This window comes from Nothoprocta perdicaria, unplaced genomic scaffold (assembly GCF_003342845.1).
Source record: "Nothoprocta perdicaria isolate Ctin4 unplaced genomic scaffold, notPer1 scaffold_218, whole genome shotgun sequence".
Lineage (NCBI taxonomy): Eukaryota > Metazoa > Chordata > Aves > Tinamiformes > Tinamidae > Nothoprocta > Nothoprocta perdicaria.
In genome coordinates, this window is record NW_020455399.1 from 238,797 (window position 1) to 259,090 (window position 20,294).

Below are 20,294 nucleotides of genomic sequence, written 5' to 3' on the forward strand. Positions count from 1 at the left end.
GCTGGCGCCGCTTCCCCTGTCGTCTCGTGGAGCCGCCGGCCTCCCCGCGCGCTCTGGGGCGTCCTGGGAATTGGGCCCTTGCCCGCGTGGGGCTCCCGGGCGGCAGCCCCACGGGAAGGTCCTCACGGAGGAACGGTGGTAGTAGCCCCCGGAGCGCGGCACGAGGGGTGCGTGTGGAACCGGGACGCGCGGTGCCGGGTCGGGGCTGCGCTCGCCCGCAGCACGGCCGGCCTCAACGCGCCTGGCCCCGTGGTGAGAGCCCCTCCGCACCGTTGCACGGCAGAGCCCGCCGCTCGACCCCCGCCCCGCGGCCCCGCGGGCGCTCCGGGCAGCGCTGGCGCCGCGGCTGCCCCGGGCCTCGGCTGCAGCCCCTGTTCTGAGCCCTCCTGCCGGCCTCTCCAAAGCCGCCGCCAGGGCCGCGGTGACGCAGGCGGCGAGGAAATCCGTGTGGAGGTTCCCAGCCAGGACCAGGGCACCAAGGTTCCTGACGGAGGGAGTTGAGGGGAGGAAACAGATGATCCCTTGGAGATCCAAGGGCAGCCAGGATGCATCCAACGGGGCGGGTGGAAGACTGCTGCCCTCGGGAGGACGGAGCGGGTCTGCGGGCGCTGTGGGCATGGCCTCATTTCACAGGCACCTTCTCGTAGGTGCAGGGGGGCAGGTACCAGCCCCCGGTCGCGGGGTCGCAGGTGGTGTCTGCTGGAGCCTACGGCTGCTGTAACGGGGAATGGGAATGCTGCAGGTCTGTGAGCCGGGAGTCTGCTGCCGCGGGATGCCTGTGCTTCCCGACACCCGTGTGCGGAGCACGGCCGGGCTGCGTCCCGTGCCCACGGGACACCTCATCCTGGCTCGTCCCTCTGCCTGTGTGCGGGATAGCCCTGTGAGCAGCCTCTCCACAGGGAGATCCTAACGTCCCCACCTTGGCTTTCCTGGGTCATGGAGTGAATCCATGCCCGTGAATCAGGGCTAATTCCAGTTTGTTCCCCCCACTGCTCCGGACGAGGGTTTGCGGTACAAACTCTGCTCAAAGCGTATGGCAGGAAGAAACATTAAGGAGGAACTTGAAGCTGGCTTGGCTATTGAGACACAAGAATTGCTTTTAGGAGTTCCAGAGTGTTGAGTTCCTGTTTCTTTGGGGAATTTGTGTAAACTGCGTTTCTACGAGTCCTGCCTAACCGCAGCTCTCGCTGCTTGTCCTGGGTGGGTGGGTGGATGCTGCTGCTGGCGCAGGTGACGGAAGGGACGGAGCAGGAGCGGGACCCAGGAGACGGAGCAGGACCAAGGGGATGGATTCGGCATCTTGCTGTTGGCCTGCAGTTAATCGCAAGCAGGACAAGGAACCAGATCAAATTTCTGAGGAGCTCGTCATCATCATGCTAATTTATGACCGTAGATTTGGCTCTGGCCGCTGCATACCTGTGGTTTCCAGCGATCCTCCTTGATGGAGGCCGCAAGGAGGAAGCGCCTGCAATCCCGCATGGACAAGAGCCTCTCTGCACCTTTCCCGGCTACCGGGGCTGTTGCCCTTCTTGCCCGTAGCTCTTGTGATCCCGATTCTTGCAGAGAAGGTTGTTGCGTTTCAAGTCAGGAGTTGCCTCACACAGTAGTGGTCCCACAGATTGCTGCTGCTATGCAAAAAGCTCTTAAAGAAGCAGCGTCTGTGCTCCCTAACCTCCAGGCACGGCAAATTCCATAGAAATTGCAGCCTAAAGCTGCCCATTGCAGCCGAGGCAGAGAGGAAACCTTTGAGAGAAGGAATGATCATAGTGAAACTCTGCATGTAACTTAATCAGAATGACTTGTGATCTAATCGTTGCTCCCGTGACTTTATGGCACTAGGTAGGAAACCACGTCATTATTCAGCCTAGGCTGCCTGGACATAAAGGTGCAGATCTGATGCGTTTGTCAGGGTTGTCAATCCCTGCTCCGTCCCCTGCGTGTGCAAGAACAATCGGCTGCTGGAGCAACGCCTGCAGAGGGAAGTTCCTGTTCTTGGAGCAAGAAACCTTATCCTCGTGTTGTTGGGCTTCCCCTTCTGCTCTGTCACTGCTTCCAGCTGCAAAAGCAACATCCCCCGTCCTAGTGCCCGCGCCGGGGCTCTGGTGACACGAGCACGGGCAGCAGGAATCCCATCTTTCCTGAATTCTGGATGCTCCCATGGTCCTGGGAGCTTGCGGGGGGGGGCTTCTTGCATTCTTTTTTAAATTTATTTTTATTTATTTTAAGCAAACTCTTCAATTTCATCCGGTTTGTACTGTGGGGGTAAGCGGGAGCATGCTAAACCTTTGTCTTTATTCGTTTTTTCCTTACATGTGCTTTAAAATTTTATAGACTCTCTCATGGACCACCAAGTGGCATCAGAGAAGAACAACTTGAAGGAAAAGGAGGTGGCCGCCCTAAACCCCAGAGAAGTAAGCGAGCACGTCCTGGGCCGTGGCTTCGCGTTGCTCGTTCCTTGCTCAAGAGGCTGCTCTCCCTGCATCCCTCACCACAGGCGTGGGGTCAAAGTGTGCGCTCGTGTCCCAGAGCTGCTGCAATAAGTCACGTGGGTTTGGAGGAAGAAGCCCTGGTGAATATCGGCGTGTTCAGTCTTTTACGCGTAGAGCAGCCCGATAGCTGCGACGTTGGGCTTGGGCTGCTGGAGGAAGCTCCTCTGCTGTCCCGTGTGTTCAGCAGCTCTAACATGACGAATATTGCGCTTAATGAGGGGCCGCGTCCCTGCGGGGCAGGGGCACCTGTGGCACTGCCCCCGGGTTGCTCGGGGAGGGCTCTGGTTAAGCAGCCTCCTATGAGGCTGCAAAAGTACAAGCGCTCGGCAGGCTGCGCGCTGGGAGCCCCGGTGCTGCTGTTTGGCTCCGGAATTAAGAGGCCTTAGGCCAGTAAAACACTATTAATTAGGATACTGGGTACCAATTAAATGTTTTGGGTTATTTGTGCCTCCGGGCTTATGGACTATAAAGGCTGAGTGTGGATTTTATGGTGTCGTAAAAAGAAACACGTTCTGCTTGTAAAAGAATGAGACTGCTGTAAATCTCTGGTGAAATGAAGCCCATGAAAGGGATCTAGGTGACTCTGGGCCTTTGTAAGGAATATTTATTCTGTTAGAGATTAATTAAAATGGTCCAAGTTTTTATAGCTTAATAATCTTTTCAGATAGCCCAGAATTACTATAGCTGATGTATATACTTTGTTCCTTGGAACTGGAGTTTCATTGTATTTTCCAAGGAAAATGCATAAACCCACTGGCTTTAAAGCCCTTTATCTCAAAGAAAAGGGGAAACACATATATATATTTGAAGCCACAGAGTGCTTAGCCCCTGGCATATGTTTTGGCTCCGCAGTCTTTGTCTGGTGAGGACGTTTCTGTGCCGTGCTGCAGAGCTGCAGCAGAGGTGGTTGGATACCCCTGCTCTGTCCCCACGAGGCCTCCCGAGTGCGAGGGCTTCGTCCAGGAGCTTTTTACCAAATTCTCTGTGTCCGTCTCCCGTCTCTGCTGCACAAGGAGTATCGTTTACTCCTCCTGCAGGCGCTGGGGCTGCTCGCACGCGGGTCCCGCTCGGGAGCCCTCCCGCTGTGGCTGCTGCCACACAGCAAATGAAATAAACAGTCACTTTAATTTCACTTTCCATTACAAATGCAGAAATAATTTTGTCAGCTGAAAGGTCACTTATTTTTAAAAGGACTCTGACTCAGAAATGACTTTTCAAAAATACTGCTTGTAGCCAATAGTAGCTGCTAAATGATCAAAGCTGGCGTATTTTAAATTGAATCTTCATTTTGGTTTACTTAGTTTTTCTGCTTCAGTACCTTGCTCAATGAAAATACATTAGCTGGTTTAATTTCTTTGGCTCTCATGCTATAGGCTTCTGATGGCAAATAGTCGGAGAAGAGAGAAGAGGGACCAGAAAAGATAGGATGAAATTCAAAAGAAATTATGGAAGCATTTCTTGCTCTTAACGTTTGTACAGATTGCTTTTTACTGTCATTTTTCTGAGTCAAATCAAATTGAAGCTTGATGCCCCTTGGGGTTATATGGAGAATTCAACAGAAAAACAGCTTTAAAATAGCTTTTTGTTACTCTGCAGGTGCTAGAAACGACTTTGATTCTGTTCAGCCATTAAGGATTAGTTTCCTTGGGGTGAGTCACAGTACCTGCATACTTGGACCAGGCAAAACAATAAAACTTCAGTGATAAAACCCATTAAGGGCGGTGAGATGGGGTCCGTGTTTCCTGCCTCTCGGGGGCAGGCCAATAGGAGGAGAAGCTCCGGCTGCTCTGCTGTGTCCCGCGGTGCCTGTCTGAAGGGGACACAAGCCTGTCCAAGCCTGTCTGGGGAGATGCTGGGGCTTCGCTGCCTGGGAAGCCTGCAAGGCTCCGGGATCCACAGATCTTCCCAACCCACCCAAGGGCTTTTCCCTCACCCATTTCTTGTTCAAACCACCTGCTACTTCACTGAGAGCAGCTTTGGGGAGTGAGTAGGGGCTCTGAGTCCCAGTTAAACATGTTGGAAGTTACTTTGGGAGTCTTTGCAAGAATGTGACACCGAAGACAATGTATTATCATGAGGTTAATCCTTGTTAGAGCAGTAGCCTTGCGTTAGGCTTTTCTGAAGAGTGAACTGGCAAAAATCCAGGATGTGAATGATCCTGAAAGCTCCTCTTGCAACAGGGAAAGGCAGCTGATAAGGGCTCGTATTCAGTAGGTGAGCGGAGTTAATGCAGAGTTTGCTCTGTGGAGACCAAGGGGGAAGGTCTCGGCGTTTGGGGAGCAGCCTCTCTGGACCGGGGGGTGCAGCAGGATGGGCCCGGGGAGCTGCGCTGGCCTCGCGTGCCGGCCCAAGGAGGCGGCAGTGCTTCCAGCCTAACGTCTATTTGCTGCTTGCTTAGCTGGGTTCGCTCTTGGATGCGTTTTCTCCTCCTTCATAGACCCTCACTGTGCCCTTTGTGTCTGTCCTAGGACATGGTGTGTGGTGAAGAGCCCAGATAAGGCGCTCCCGGCACTCCCCGCCGAGGATACATGCGGCAGGACGCAGGCTGATGCCCTCGGCGCGTCCCGCCATGGACGGGGAGCACTGCCCTCAGCACGAGCACCAGCAGCCGGGCGACGCACTGCACGGTGCCCCGGCCTTCCCGTCCCCGCTTGCCATTCCAGCCATGGAGGTGAGCGCCCGCGGCGAGGCAGGAGGCACGGGGAGAGCGGTGCAGGCTGCGGGCAGAGCCACCCGCAGGATGCGGCTCCTTGCGAGCCTTTCCAGGCAGCTCTCGGGGCCGAGCCCCGCTTGGCACTGCTGGAGGGGTGAGGCCTGTCACAGCCGACCCTATCTTTGAAGGGGGAGGTGAAAAATAAGGCTGAGATTAAAACGACACCACTTTGGAAGCTGGCAGACTGCAGGCTCCAAGGGAGGGAGGTGAAGGGATTATAGAGAGGTGCAAACTTTGGTGCTTCCCCAGCTTGTCTCTCTGAGCTGCTGGGACTGTTGCCACCAGTTGCAGAGCTGAGATGGGATTTTGTTTGTCCTGATACGGTGCTAAAACAAAGCTTGGTCCCTGATGCATTTGGTCTGAGCGGGATAAAAAGCAAACCCTGAAGCAGCCCACAAGACCCTGCACTTCTCCATTGCTGTTTGTAGCTCTGCTTTTGAGTTTTGCCATGTAAAAGTTAAAAAGACAAATGAAAGACTAATTGTAAAAAGTCCCACACTAGAGCATATGGGATTAATATCTCTTGCTATGAGAGATTAAAAATCACTTCTGCTTGTGTTAGACACTGAAGAGGGAACAGACACAAACCTTGGGCCTCAGATTTGCATTTGTTGTGACTTTTTCTTTTTAATTTCTGCTTCCAGAATTCCATGCTGGTTCCCGATGCCTGGAGTAACAGCTACCCTGCCTATTTCCCAGCTTCATCTTTCCCAAATGAAAACCAGTGAGTGCTATTCTCCTTGCTACAATACCCCTCTGCTCTTGCACGCCCCATGATTCAACTGTTTCTTTAGTGCTTTGCTTGTTTACTTTATTTCACTAACTGATGGGGAAATAATTGCATCACACTGATCTTGTGGCATTTCATAAACTGCTACATCTTGGAAAACGCAGCAAGCAGCTTAAAAAAAAAAGTTTGATTTCTGGTAAACCTGGTAGCTGCTTGCAAGGGAGGAACAGCCTTCTTTTAGCATGGATTTGCTCCACTAATGGAGTTCATAAAACACCCCATTAGCACAGCCATGCTGAAGGAACATGTCATACAGCCTCTAGCCTGATAGAGGTAGTGCAGAGAAGAAGATATTGCTGGTAAAAGGTGGCAGACTTTGCTAGAACATAGCACAGCTACTGCTGTAGAGATGCCTGGAAGCTGACTAAGTATTACCATTTTGTGTCTCTTGAAAAACACACACAGCCCCTAGCTGCACAGCCCCGGGTTTATCACAGGTTACGACTTTTTTCCTCTGGTTATAACTGATCGTCACTGATAGGCGGATCCCGCAAGATGCGGGGTGATGAGCATGAGCTCCTGTGATAAATTCTGGCTTCCTTCTAAGCAGACCTGTCTAGTGTAGAGCACGGTTTGGTGCTCTGAGGCACAGAGTGGCAGTAGATTTGGGTAACCTTTGGATGGTGACGGTGACACTGTGTGGTGGGGGGAAGCACAGGCCACGTGTGTTTTCAGGCCAGAAACTCCTCTAGGAATCTCTGTGCCCTTATTCTGGCATTTTGAAGGGCAAAAGACAGTTGCTGCTGCGTTGGGCCCTGCGTGAATGCAGGGAGTGGCAGATACACAGGATGTGTTTTTATTTAGGTCAGAGGTGGAAGGAAATAAGAGAAATAGAACTTGATATTGTGAGCTAGAAATTGTTCTGGGGGCTTAAGGATTTAGCTTAACCTCTTCCTAAGAATATTTTAGCACCCTAATGGAAAAGCAGGGAGATCTGCCGTGACATTCCAGCTAAACCTTCAGCGGTCGGCTCAGACGAGACTTTTTCTCAGCGCTAGTTGTGCCGGGTCCCCTGCGTCGGGGACTTAGGCCAGGACGGCTGGGATGAGGAGAGCAGATCCCTGCGCAGGAGCCCAGGAAGGCGTCGCGCTCCTGAGACGTTCGCACATAAGCTCAGGCTTTGCTCTTAGCCGGTCTGGCTGTGATTGGAAGAGGGTGTGCGTTTTGAGCGTGATTCCTGTAAGTTACACTTGGTGAATCCTCCAGAGAGCTCTAACAGAATTTCTGTTTTGCCATATTGAACCACAAGATTAGATTGTGTTTATCTGTTTCTTTCTTTTCTCCTCGAGCATTCGCTCGTGTTTGGCCCCTCGTTTTCTTGCCAGTTAGTGCCTGTCTCTGCTGCTTGTGTCGACTCTGTGGGAAGCGCTATAGCCGCGATCCTGCGGCCGCAGGCCTTCCTCGAACGCAGGCGCCTTGTTGACTTTGGGACGGTTGCTTGGGGGAACGCAGCTCACTAGTGTTTATTTGCTAGAGAATGATTTAGCTGCAGCTGCAGCTTTAGCTTCCTGTTTTTCAGATCCCGATAATTCTAAAAACTACCTTTCAGGTGAAAGTGTGCTTCAGGAAAAAGAAACAAGTCCTTTTATGTTTTAAAACTCTAGTTAGATCTTTTTTGATGGGGCTTAGGGTTAGCGCATTACAGCAGCAGTCCTCAGTGGGAAAAAGTAGTTGATGAAAAGTTAAAATATATATATGTTTTCTAATTATAGACAGCATTACAAAATAGGGAAATGCAGATAGAGTTAACCCAAACTTCTCTTGCTGAAGAAATCTCCTTTGCAAATGGCTGTGTTTGGACAAGGCTTATTCTCATAGCAACAGCTTTGTCCTGAAGCAGGTTTTTCCTGTTTCTTAGCATTTTCATGCTAGGAAATTTGTTTAAAAGACACCAAAGCTTCTGTCTTTGTGCGGGCAGCCTTGCAGCGAGGGCATTTTCCCGTTTTTGCTTGGCAGTACAGCAGGGCTCATGCTGCTGCCTCTTCCAGTTACACTCCTTTTTGTGGTGTAATTAAAGGTGTCCTGTGTGTGACTTTGTGCTGCTCCTTTCCCTCCTGGTTAGTTCGTGTTGGTGTTACACCAATGCCACACTTCATTCATTCCCAGCGTTTGTCTAGAGCTTTGAATTAGCCCGGCAGATTCAGAGGAGGGATAAAAATGTAGTTAGCAGAGGGAGAAAACTGTATTTGCAGATAAATCCCACGGAAGTGTTGGGCTTGGGAGGTTAAAGAAGTGGTAGCCGCGTACGGCATTTGAGCTGCATAAGTGTCCCCTGGCAGTGCCCTGCTCCGGGGCTCCCTTTCCCTTGGGTTTGTGCCCCACTTTGCAGCCAACGGTGCTGTTTGTGGCGGGAGGAGCCGGCCCACCGGGCAGCGCTGTGTCCTGCCCCGTGCAAACGCCGAGCGAGCGCGCCCCTTACGGGAAGGATGACGAGGCACATTCCTGGCTCCGGGCACATTCTTGGCTGTGGCAGGAGGACGGGATGGGCTGCGGAGCGCGGGGAGGCGCTGGGCAGCCCCTGCCCACTCGTGTTCTTGCTGGGTGGCAGCTCCGACATGGAGGCAGGAGGAAGCGCCGCGTGGGGCCCTGCCCGGGGCAGCAGTCAGAGCTTTGCTTTGTCTCCCTCTTCGTTAGCGTGGCTGCAGCGCTGCTTTAGCTGGCGTGATTAACCAGCTGCATCCCCAGCACATCAGGGCTAACACAGAGTCACGTCAGGGCTAACAAGTTGGTCTAATCATTCTGCATGTCCCTATCTATCCTATATCTATCTCCTTTTAAGCAAAGATCCCATGGATCTGGTGAAATCCCTCGCCAGAGGTGGAGTGGGTCCTTCCCCGGGATGAGCGGAGCGCAGCTCCGGCTGTGCCGTGGAGCTGGGACTTGGCATCTCCCGCCCGCCGGCACGCGGCACCGCGGCGCTTTGCTCTGCAGTTGGGACTCAAGCGGTTAATCCTTTGGGCCCTCTCCGTGCAAGGAGCCTTTCCAAGTTTGCCTGAGTTTTGGGGAATTTCTTATGCTTGAGGTGCAGCTTTCCAGGCTCTTACACTAGCGAGTCTGGGAAGTAGGATGTAATTCATGGATTTATTATTTTGCCCTGTAGACACCTCTTCTGGATAAATACAGGTTTTTAAAATTGCTCTCCTATATGTGTCCCAGAATAGCTGGTTCATGGCTGATGGTGGAGGCTGAAGAAACCTGGGAAATTCTCAGGACCGGCAGGAAGTAACTGCTGCTTTTCCCATTTCCTTGCAGGCAATATTTTAATTCTCCGCACAATTTTTATATGAATTCCATCAGCAGACCACACTTCTTGGATATAAACTGTGCAACTGTGGACCCCACTGACTTCTTACCAAAAAATGGTGATTTTCCTCAGGTAGGTACAGAGCTCCCAGTGTCTTTGGGGAAAATTGGTGCTTTGTGACCATGGTCTTCGTTTCCTTTAGAAATGTGCTACAGAGGGAATAGGAAGAACCTGTTGTCTTAATGGTTGTCGAGCACATGATAAGAATTGAGTGAAACTGGGATAGAATCTCTTCCCATTGCTTTATTTGTGACAAATGAGCTTATTTGTGATATGTTCTTTGCTTCTATGTTTTAAAATTGTTTAGCTTAGACACTGAAAATGCGTGGGAGAATCCCAGAATCCCGTTTACAGGAGGTAAACATCTCCCTGGCTTACGGGAAGCAAAGAGCAGTGCAAGGGGAACGACTCCAGGGACCCTGCGCAGTTCAGGGGTGCCTTGTGCCAGCTCTGTGTTTTGATGCTGTGAAGTGCCCAGGTCAGCCTGTGCAGCCCTGCGCTTTTGGGTTCCTTGTTGTTTTTGGTAGCTGTTGAATGTCCAGACACGTGTGTAAACAGAAGCTTGTTCCTTCATAATCTCTGTCGTCTTCCCGCGTGATTCATTCGGAGATGCCTTCGCTTCCCGCTTCGTAGCAGCTACAGTGTCACGAACGTTGGGTTAAATTGCTGGTTACACGCTTGGTTACAAAGCAGAGAACATCCATTTAGAGCGGTCGCGTGAAATGCCTTTATGGCAGCAGAGCAGAGCAAATTAATATATTTTTCCTCCTCTTGATTAGCTGTAGAGCGAGGTGTGTTAATTCTCTTTAGTCCTGCTTTTGTTTTCTCAGCAAGCCTGAAATGAGGTTTCGAAGCACCTCGGGGCTGTGATTTCTGCAGATTTGGATTTGCGTTCCCTGGGAATTGGAGCCGTTCACGGGACACGCGGGATGCGCTTGCTGGGCGAAGCTGCTGGAGCGGGCTGGCCCAGCCTGCGCAGGGAGCTCCCGACGGTGCTCGGGCACTATGAGCTGATGCTGGGACAGATTCTGTTGTTGCCCAGGCTCTGGTGACTGGGTAAAACCAGATAAGTAAATGAATTACAACAGCATTGATCCTCGCCTCCTGCAGAATTAATTGCAGGAGGAACGTGATCTCATCAACCCGTGGAGCCGTTTAAGAGGCTGCAGTGGGGAGAGGGTCCCTCTGTGGGCCTCGGCTTGCAGGTCTGCTCTCGCTTGGTTGATGGGTTTAACGGGAAAGGGGCTTAATTGTTTCTTCAACTTGTGTCTGTTCTGGTATCTCGGTGGTCGATCGGCTTCCTCTCCCTTCTGCATCGCGGAAATTGATCTTGGCCAGGCCAGCACGCGCAGATTTTGGTGATCCTTTATGAGAATGAGGTGCAGCTGAATGTTGACCCTGTAATATAAAAGCAGGAGGGCTCTGAGACGAACCGGATGTAAATGGCCTTAATAATGTCCAGAACAAGGGATGATTCCTGTGCCTTGCTGATGCTTTCACAGAAGTGGCGTGAGGGAGCGAGGCAGTGGTTGGCAGCTGCTCTTTGCTTTGACCTCATCCCAGGCAACTGCTGTGTGACTTTCCCTATTGCAGCACGTGTACGAGAGCTCTTCAGGAGCAGGAAGAGCCAAGTGCCACCTCTGGACCCGACCTTTGCAGCCAGCTAGCGCCCTTGCTGAGCGATTACCTGCCCTGGAATAGCAGATAGTGCCAGATATGGGCCGGGGAGTCGAGCACAGGGAGGTTTCTCTCGTGCCCCGCAGGCCTGTGCACTCCTGCTGCTGCCTGGGACTTTCTGGGATTCCCACAGATAACCCAAGGCAGCAGCGTCACCCTTTGTGCTCTGAAACCGAGAAACACTGAGCGAGCTTTTGTTCGGGCTTTGTTATCCAATACGAAACTAATCTGATCGAGTCAGTACCTCGGCGGGGTGCCGCTGTCTAGCGCCGTCACGGTGCAGGTGACGCGAATGCTCGCTCGGCGCCTGGTGTCACACTGCCCGTGAAGGGGAGATAGCACCGTTTGGTGCCCCTTTGTGTCTCAAAGCACCATTTCCATCTTCCATCCCTGCAGCTCCAACCCTGGCGGCGCTGGCTGAGACCCCGAGCCCGGGGGCCCTGCGGAGCGGCCCCGAGCGCGGCTCCTGGCCGGGCTCCTTGAGCTGCTCCCTGCGGCTGGCGACGCCACAAGCACCTGTGAAGCGGCCTCCCCTGCTCCCAGGCTCAGTGGGCTCTGCTCGGCCTCTGCCTTCGGCTGCTTTAGATGGAGCCTGGAAGGGCTTTGCGGGGAGCTGCCCTTGTGAGAGCACCTCAGGACACCTGGGCAGCTGATGCTCTTTGAATTTGTGGGGGTTTTAGGTTTTTTTTTTTCCTGGACAGCTGTTAACAGAGCCAGACTTTTTGGTCTCCACTAACATGGAAATCAGTTGACAAAACCTTGAATTTTCCTAAACTACTCGTCATTGCTCATTCAAAGACAGCTGGATCTCTTAGAGCAGCAGGCAGGTAACTGGGGGCAGCGGCAGCGGTTCGGAGTCATCCAGGGGTGTCCTGGAGCTTTTCCATTTCTCGCTTCAACAGTATCTTCCACCCTACTGATTTCTGGCAGTCCCAGATGCCAAACTGTTGAATATTAACACCCTGCCCAGGAGCCAAGAGACGCCACTCGGGACATGTGGGGACCGGCTCTCAGAGTCCCCTCCTTGCAGGTGACGGGGCAGGAAAGTCCCTGTCTTTACTGGCGAGTCCTGTTGGACTTGGCGCGGTCGGGGCCATGCGGAGAGCAGCGGGTCGGAAGGGAGAACATGAGCGGTTGGCTGCGGGCTCCGGTAAGAGCTTCCCACCAGCCTGCCGCGGGCAGAGCTGGCATGAGAGCCGCGGTGGCCGTGTTGGGGCTGCGGTGGCCGTGTTGGGGCCGTGGTGGCACCACGGGCGGCTCTCACCTCTTTCCAAATACTCGGTCACGCTGGCAGCCAGCGCAGAGCGTCCCCTCCCCGTAAGGTCCCTGGGATCCCAGCCTGGCCTCGGGCTGCATTAAGCATGTTGGCAGCTTGTCTCTTTAAAGGGTTTTCCAGGAATGTGCGTGATACTGAAAATGGATTTAAAAGGTCTGAAGAGCAAGTGACTAATGATTTTGTTGAGGTATTTGTGCAGTAAATGCTTTCTGCCGGTGGCGATGAGCTGAAACTTGTTGGGCCTTAGATTTGGGGCATGACAGGGAGCTGAGGGAGCAGAAGCCTTTTCCTTCAGCCCTAGCACTTGGCTCCCCATCTTCCCTGCCCGTTGCCCGGGAGGTCCTTGGCTGAACTGTCCTTGTAGCCCCGATCTTTGCCGCCCTCAAGGGTGAGGAGAGGGGGAGCTGCTGCCCTTAACTATCCGGGAAGTTTCTTTTTAACTGAATCATTAAGAGCTTCAGGCTGGCGAGAAGGGGTTTCCATGCGGATCCCAGCAGCCTCCTGCAGACCGAGCAGCTGCTGTGCTTGCATGCTCGGAAAAGTCGGAATCTGTTTCCTCCACAGCATTTTTGGGTTTTGGCCTGCTGCAGCATGATTCATCAGTGCGAGTCTGTTGGCATCCTTAATATAAACAAGTGGCTTAAATTACGGTTTAGAAAATAGTTATATGAGGCCGTATTGGGGCTGGTAGCGTTTCTGGATGTTGGGAGCTGTTGCCCTTAGTCAGAGCCTGACCTGGACCATGTAGTGGCATCTCCTCGTGAAAAGGGTGTATGTGTCCTTGGGTATCCAGACTCTCAGAAAAGCAGGATTCTGGTGTCCGTAGCTTTTCTCCCTTTCTGCTGTTTTTTCCTCTGGCCTCAAAACCTGAAGTCGGGGGGTGCCGGGAAGCCGAGGGGACCCCATGAGCTGGGGCCCATGTTTGGCAGAGCGGCCTTGGCACCCCAAGAACCTCCAGCTCGGGTGGCCCCTCATCAGCCCTGCGAAACGCTGACCCGGGCAGGCTTCATCCCCTGGCACGTGTGTGGTTGGAGCCGCACTCCGCTCTGCGGAGCAACCTGCCCTAGCAGAGTATAGGGCTGTAGGGCCCTGGGATGTTTCCTTGCTTGGCCACCAGCATTCTTCTCTGTGCTGGTTTTGGTTGCAGGGAGCACTTGGCTGCTGCGGGTCAGTCGTTGCAGCGGCACCGCAGAACCCAGTTCCTGCTGGCTCCATCCACTGCCCACAGTGCCCGGGGCAGGGACTGGGAACAGGGCCCCTCTTTCTTTGCTACCACCTTCTTGGAATGTCAGATTAATCTTTCTTGATAAAAAGGGGGGAAAAAAACCCAACCTGCTCTTGAAAAGATAATAACTTTTAAAAGTGCTTCGTTGCACACAGCTGGGGTGATTTAAGAGAAATCAATGTAACAGCTATTAAATTATATGAAAGACTCAACTCCGGGTGAAATGAAGAGCTTCCTGGAATAAGAAGCCTCCCGGGGTTTCCAATCGCTGTTCTGGAGCTGTGTCCTGAGGGAATGCAGGTATTAAGCTCAGTGCAAGGACGATGGCCAGTCTGGCGTGTTGGGAGCTGCTTCAGGGGCTCCAAACTCGGGATTTGCACCTTGGACCTGGAGCTTTGGCCTGACTTAGTGGAGCTTTAAAAACCCTTCCAGCGAGATGCCCCTGGCCAGCCGCTTTCTGCCTCCTCCCTGCTCTGCAGCTGACAAAAGCGGGAAAAAGTCTATTTTGAAACACGGCGTGCTCTTAAAAAATGCCAGTAATATAACTTAATAGCAAGCCGCTGGGAAATGTTTTAAAATAGGCACTTTAATTCAAAGCAGAATCGGTCTGAGTCACTGGGGTCAAGCGAGGCTCCCTGTCTCTGCTTCCACCTAGAGCCACGGGCAGCAGGACCCACAGAGGTTCCTCCTTGCGCCGTCCTTGGAGACTTTCCTTCGAGTGCCCTTCACTTGGACAAACTCAGCCCGACCCCGTCCTGCCGGGGCGCTCGCTCGCCTCGGCTGGGAACAGGGTCCTTGGACACTTTCCTTCTCCTGTTCACGTATGTTTGCTATTGCCCAGATTAACGCATCTTGCTGCCCTGGCCACGCTCTGGTTTCATCCCATTTTTGCGAGCACCTGCAAGACTTTGTCCCTGTCCCCATGCCCTGATGAGCAGCCGTCACCTCACGGATTTCCAGTCCTTTGCTTAGGCTCGGGCAGCGGCTCCAGAGGGAAAATGTCTTTACAAAAACGTATCTGGCCTTTTGCTTCGAACCTGTTAAAGCACCGATCGCAGGCGCCAGGGCAGGAGCAGCTAATTAAATGCAACCAAATCCGCCTAAGAGCAGCAGTGAAACCCGCTGCCCGTCTCCAGGCCAGGGCAGCTGCCGCAGAGCCGATGTGTCCGTGTCCCCGCGGGAGCCCAGGACACAGCGCGGCCCTGTGCGCGGCCCTGGCCCTGCTGGGGACGGGGCTCGGGGCGGCCGCCTCCCCGGGCAGCGCTTTGCTCCCTGCTCGGAAGCCTCTCCCACCTCCTTGCGCAGGCTCCGTAGCTCCTGCTCCCGAGCGCCCTGGTTTCCGAGAATTCCCGCCTCGGCATTCCCAGCACTCAGGCGTGTTCCCGGGAGCGCCGCGGGCCGGGCTGGAGTGCGGAGCCGGGAAAGCCCCGGGCCCCACGTGGAGACCCCGGCGCCGTCCCCCTCCTTGGGGCGCTTCTCTGTGCCCCCAGAAACGTCACCTCTTGCTGCTACCAAAACTCTTAAAACAGGTTAAGAATAAAGTCTCTGGGAAAGGAAAGCAACGCTCCTAGCCCCAGGAAAAAAAGAAGCGGCTAGAGTAGAAAATCAGGAACTTGGCTACTCCTTTTTGGTTTCCAATTACAGTGTTTGGCTAGTGAAGACACCCTTGGCTGTTTAAAAGAGAGGGGGAAAAAAAAAAAAAAGAAGGGGGGGGAAATAGAGAAAAGTTTTAGTGCTCCCCATAGCCTCTTCTAGGCTGGTCAGCTCAGGGGAGCCCCCCGGATCACCAGGACAGCGGGAGAAGCCGGCCCCGGCCCCTCGGAGAGGCGGCGGGTGCTGGCGGGGGCCGGGCGCGGGGCTGTGTTTACGGCCTCCTGTGGTTGGATTACAGCACGTACAGTAATTCTGGCCGCGCTGCCGGTAACTCCGCTGCCTCCCGGAGCAGGCATCATTTCCTGAAAGCGCGCGGCGCTCAGAGGAAGTGCGCCGGGGCGCGAGCGCGGCCGCCCCGCACGGCGCCCGGCGCCCGCCGCAGCGCCGCCGTCATGCGCCAGTCGCCGCTGCCCCGCTAAAATGTCCCAGATGCAGTTCTGGCCGAAGCTCCCGTCTCTCTACAAGGTAACGCCGCTCCTCTTGCTTTCCTTTTTTTTCCCCCTTCCTTCCTCTCTTACATTTCCTTGCTAGTTCTCCCTATGAGGGGGAGAACTTTTCAGTTCTGACCTGTGATTTGCACCGTGCTGAAACACCTGGAACCCGGAGACTTGTTCTGCTGCTGAAGGAGCAAAAGGAGCCGCCTGGAGAGCTCATGTGCCCATGGGTGCAGTGGGTATCAGGAGCTTTACTTTAAGCCAGATGTGTGCAGCAATGTGAAGGAAGTGGTGGCCAGCCGTTGTACTGACCCCTACGAGTTTATTGACTGCCGGCTTATTGCCCCTATCTAGAAAGACTTTGCTTGGGGGGCTAGAAGATTTCCTTTAATAATTGACAGCTTGTGCTACAGTTGGTTGTTTTCTCATTCTTGTTTCTGTCTTATCCAAAGCACATTTTGCTTAATGTGTGATTGCTGAGAAACCCAATCTTTCTTGTCTGGCTTGGTAGGTCTGTTTGCACGTGAATATTTATCTGTGTGTGTTTATGTGTTTGTTTGCATGTTCGTTCGGAAGCCCCAGCAAGAGCAGGTCTGGTCGAGCAGCGATAGCTGCTGCGTGGACAGGGCATTTGTTCCCTCTGTGCCTTGGTGGCTCTGGACTGTGAGCGAATAGACTGTTTATGTTGATGGCTTGATGGCCAGAAGTATTCTGGGGATGTGCTCTCCCCCTGTATTTAGACTTCACCTGTTCTTCAGTCAAAACAAGTTCTTTGTTAAAAATAATGAAAGAGGCAGAGCTGTTTCTGGGGATTGGAAGAAGGAGGAATGGGTGTTTTGGGCTTCTTGCTCCTGATGTTTTGGTGATCTTTTCTGGGTTAGTTCTTGGTTTTGGTAACTTCTCTGTTCGGGGATAGTGTTGGCAATTTGGGGTGCTGTTATAGCCTCTCTTAGTGACCACAGGTCCTGGTTTCAAAGTAATTACTCCTGATTATTCAGGAGTAAGTGAATATAAGTGGTTATCCTGATTGCTCCTGAGCAAACGATTACTCCTGGTTTGTTGGGCCCCGTGCTGGAGCACCTCCTGCACTCCTGGTGTCCGTGTTCCCGTGTGTTGCTGGTGCTTGAACTTTAATGAAAACCCCAGGCTGCTGGTGGGACCACGGGCAGCCGCTCTCGGTCTCTGCGTTTGCGGCCGTTGACCCTGTAAAAGTCCCTGTTGGGTCAGCCTGTGCCGACAGAGTCACACTCGAGCTGGCGTCTCCTGGGCTTCCATGAGCCTCTGTGTCCCGCTGGGCTGTGAGCAGCCGACTCTGTGCTGGGTTTCCATGAGGGAAGAGCTGAGGCTTTCTGTCCGTGTCCTACTGCCGGTGGAGAGAACCTGGGTCGCAGGGCGATGACTGGTGACTGCCCAGCACTTGGCATTATCAGGTGCACAGGTGAAATGAGGAACATTCCCACTCGCACGTGGGAACGTGCCAAGCTGGTCTTCAACGTGCAGCAGCATCTCTGTCCCTTCAGGCTTCCTGCTAAGTCAAGAAGCTGGGACTTCAGCCCAGCTGCTGCTTAGGACAGGTCTTCATTTCTGAGCTAATTTCCAAGGGTTGTGGGGCACAGGGAGCCAAAGCTGTGCAGGCAACAGCAAGGACCTAGAGCTTCTGGGTGAGCAGGTATGAGGAGGAGCTCCCCACTTTCTCTTTGCTGTCTCTTCTAACTGTGAACGTTTCTTGTGTTTCAGGATTCTTCGTACCTCGATGAGCTCTCCAACAACAACTCCCTCTTCTCGTCCCCAGCGGATTCCCTCTCCGACATCGCGGATCCTAAGGACTTCCTGCCTGCCGACAGTCTGAACCATGTGCCAACACTATGGGATATAAACCCGCCGCAGCAGAACCAAATAGAGGTAGAGGCTGCTTCCTCTTCCTTCCTCCCCATCAGGCATGAAATAGTGCAGGTTTCATCCCATGGTGTTTTGGTGTTTTCATCAAGGAATTAAGAAGCCAACCTGGCTCCTCGCAGGGGTGAGGTTGCAGTGTGGGGATGTGATTTCCCTATTGCCCGGTTTGCTCGAGGAGGGGAAGGGTGAAGTGTTTGTACGTATTTCAGCCTCCAGGAACCGGGACATCCTCTAAGGGACACCTGCCCTCCCTCAGTGTTAGGGAAGCGTTAGTTCCTTCTGGCAGCAGTGGCAGGTAGGTGCATCCCAAGCAAGATGTGTCCCTAGAGCAGGTCCCAAGTGGGCGGCTATGGAGAATTTGGTTGTCCTACAGAGATGGGCTCCAAGAGGAATGTAGTGACTTAGGTCATTAATTGTCCCTAGTGGCAGCTGCTCCATGTTTATTTTTCATGGCCAATATTTTAGTAACAATGACTAGCAACCGAATTCTGTCTCGGTTTAAGACGATCCATGTGTGTTTACTGTGAGTCCAAGTCCCTGCAGGACATAGAAGAGCCTGCGTTCTCCTGAGCATGTGACCTCCTGGAAGGCTCAGAGTAGAATAGGATCCTGTGTGGTTTAACCGGGCTCCTGCCATCTGCTTTCCCTCGTGTGCTGGAACTTCTCGCTCACTGTTGCACAACCTGTTAGCGGGCTCTGCTAGCAGCTGCCAGCCGTGCTCCTCATGCAGTAGATGCTGTGCACGTCTGCTGCCTCCCACTGTCTCACTGAATGCCCAAATGGGCTTTATTTTAGTATAGTTTTAACTCAATGTGAATGCTCCAGAGGCAACTTGGCATGTCTGCATTTGAGTCCCTCTTGTGTTATGAGGCTCTGCTGTGTTTTTAGACGTGTGTTGCTGTTAGTTGTGTGTCAGACTTTGAATTTCCATGATGGAAGTTGGCTGGTTGTTACAGTTACATTCCTCAGGATGTAGAAGGCCTATGCCTTATTTCTCCTATTCTCCTGTTATTTATTTACACAGTAGCCTAAATCATTATAGAAATAAAATTTCTTAATACTGTTTCTAAGTGTGTGAACTCTGCTCGAGGTCTGTGATGCCTGTGAAACCTTGTGGTTTTGTATCCGTGCGATATACAGCAAAGACTTGGGGCAAAACCTGCTCCTAAATGCAGTGTAAGGGAGGCAGGTGAGAAGCTGGTCGCATCTCGCAGCTGCTCGCGGCCCCCTGGCCTTCCTTGTCCAGCCCCCCGTAGCTTCAGAGGCCAGGGAGTTCCCTGGACTTCCCTTTGGAAAAGAATCGCTGGCTATTCTCAGTGTTGTCTAATCTTTGCTTTCTGTTTACAAAGGTGATTGTTGTTTTAGGCAGAGCTCAAGGTTCCTGACAAAGCGCGAGGCAGACTTTGGTTTCGCTCTCCTGTGGGGTGGCAGCTCGCTGGAAGGTGCTGCCAGACCCATGTGGGACCGGCACCAGTGTTTTTTGCTCCCTTGCGTAATCCTGAGGCAGGAGCAAAGCCAAAGGCTCCTTCCCGGAACGTTCCCCATGTTATCAGCGCCGGCGGGGACGCTCCCGATGCCTCGTGGCAGCGTGCAAACCATTTAGAGAGTCTCTGCTCAAAGGAGGGTAGAGGAAAACTGCAGAAAAGCGCCCCAGAACCCTGCTGGAGGGCTTGAAGTTCAGTAAAGGGCTCTTGTGTCACGTGCCAGATGTTGAAGCCCTCAGGGGAGTGTTTGTGATTGAGGGGGAAATGGCAAACGCCATGAAAGCGGTTACGGATAACAGAGGAAGATGTATAGAAAATGCTGGATGTGTTTAATCATCCCAGGAATAGGTATAGAGGGCAGAACTACTATGCAGTTAAATATTTTCAGGAGTTAGCAGACAAAACACAGTTGCATAAATGGGAGTTGTGAAATGCCTTTTAAAAATAGTTCTTGTAATGCCTGCTGTTTTCTCACAACTGTCTCACGAGAGTTTGCAGCATTTTTAGATCAGAGAAGCCTGGCCCTGCCTCTGAAGCTTGTAGCTAGAATTTCTGTGACCTGCTGGTGAGTTTTATTCGTCTTAACTCATTCATGGCATGTTTTAAAAGGAAACAGCCTTCTCCCAGCTCAATACATAGCAGTTCGTTTATGTGGAGAGGGGATGGTTTGTAAGCCAAAGGTGCCTGTTTCCTTTGCCTCTGAAGTCGTGGCAAGTTGGTGCAGAAGAGTGAATAAGGCAAGGAGGAGGAAGAAGGGAAAAAGCAGTAATATCAAAGCTTCGGTTGTGCAATTGTCCCTCCTGCCCCGTGCCGGTGTTCTTGCATGTTCATGCTCCTCGCTACGCAGCAGAGACTGAGGAGAAGGTCGGCTTGGGAAGGGAACGAGATCGGGTGAAGGAAGAGGCCATACAGGCTGGTCTGGAACAGGGGGATTCGGCGCCCGGTGCAGCTCCCGCTCTCGCGGCATCTCAGCTGTGTGGCTGCTGCAGAGTGCTCCAACACCCAGGGCTTCTCTCGCTTCCTTCGTGCTGCCGAGGTGGAAAGCTGCTTGAGAGCTGTGTGCTGAGCTGGGAGAGCAACGAGTTGCATCTTGAGGATGGTGAGATGCAGACAGACCTGCATTAGCTTCCAGGGCCGCAGCGGGGACCAGCGCGTCCTCCCGTGTCCTCCCGCAGGGTCTGGGCCCTTCTGGCCCAAGCAGCCGCATTCACCCCGAGCTCGGATTTGTAGGTGGAGATGTTTCACCTGCTCTCCAGATTTGTTGGCACTGAAAATAGCTCTTCTGTCCAGCTTCCTTCTGGTAATTCTGACTCAGGCTTCCAGTAATGGACGGTGGGTTTTTTTTTTTTTTTT

The 20,294-nt window shown here is 53.0% G+C and overlaps 1 protein-coding gene across 1 annotated transcript in view; it reads left to right on the forward strand.

Annotated features, from left to right (window-relative positions):
* The first annotated feature begins 5,024 nt into the window (after nucleotides 1-5,024).
* SBNO2 (strawberry notch homolog 2) overlaps nucleotides 5,025-20,294 on the forward strand; it is a 32,019-nt gene continuing 16,749 nt past the window's right edge. Inside the window, exons 1-4 of the mRNA XM_026038869.1 lie at nucleotides 5,025-5,160; nucleotides 5,847-5,926; nucleotides 9,245-9,368; nucleotides 17,299-17,463. Of these exons, the coding sequence (XP_025894654.1) occupies nucleotides 5,038-5,160; nucleotides 5,847-5,926; nucleotides 9,245-9,368; nucleotides 17,299-17,463 (492 nt within the window). The 5' untranslated portion in view covers nucleotides 5,025-5,037. The remainder of the gene's footprint in view (nucleotides 5,161-5,846; nucleotides 5,927-9,244; nucleotides 9,369-17,298; nucleotides 17,464-20,294) is intronic.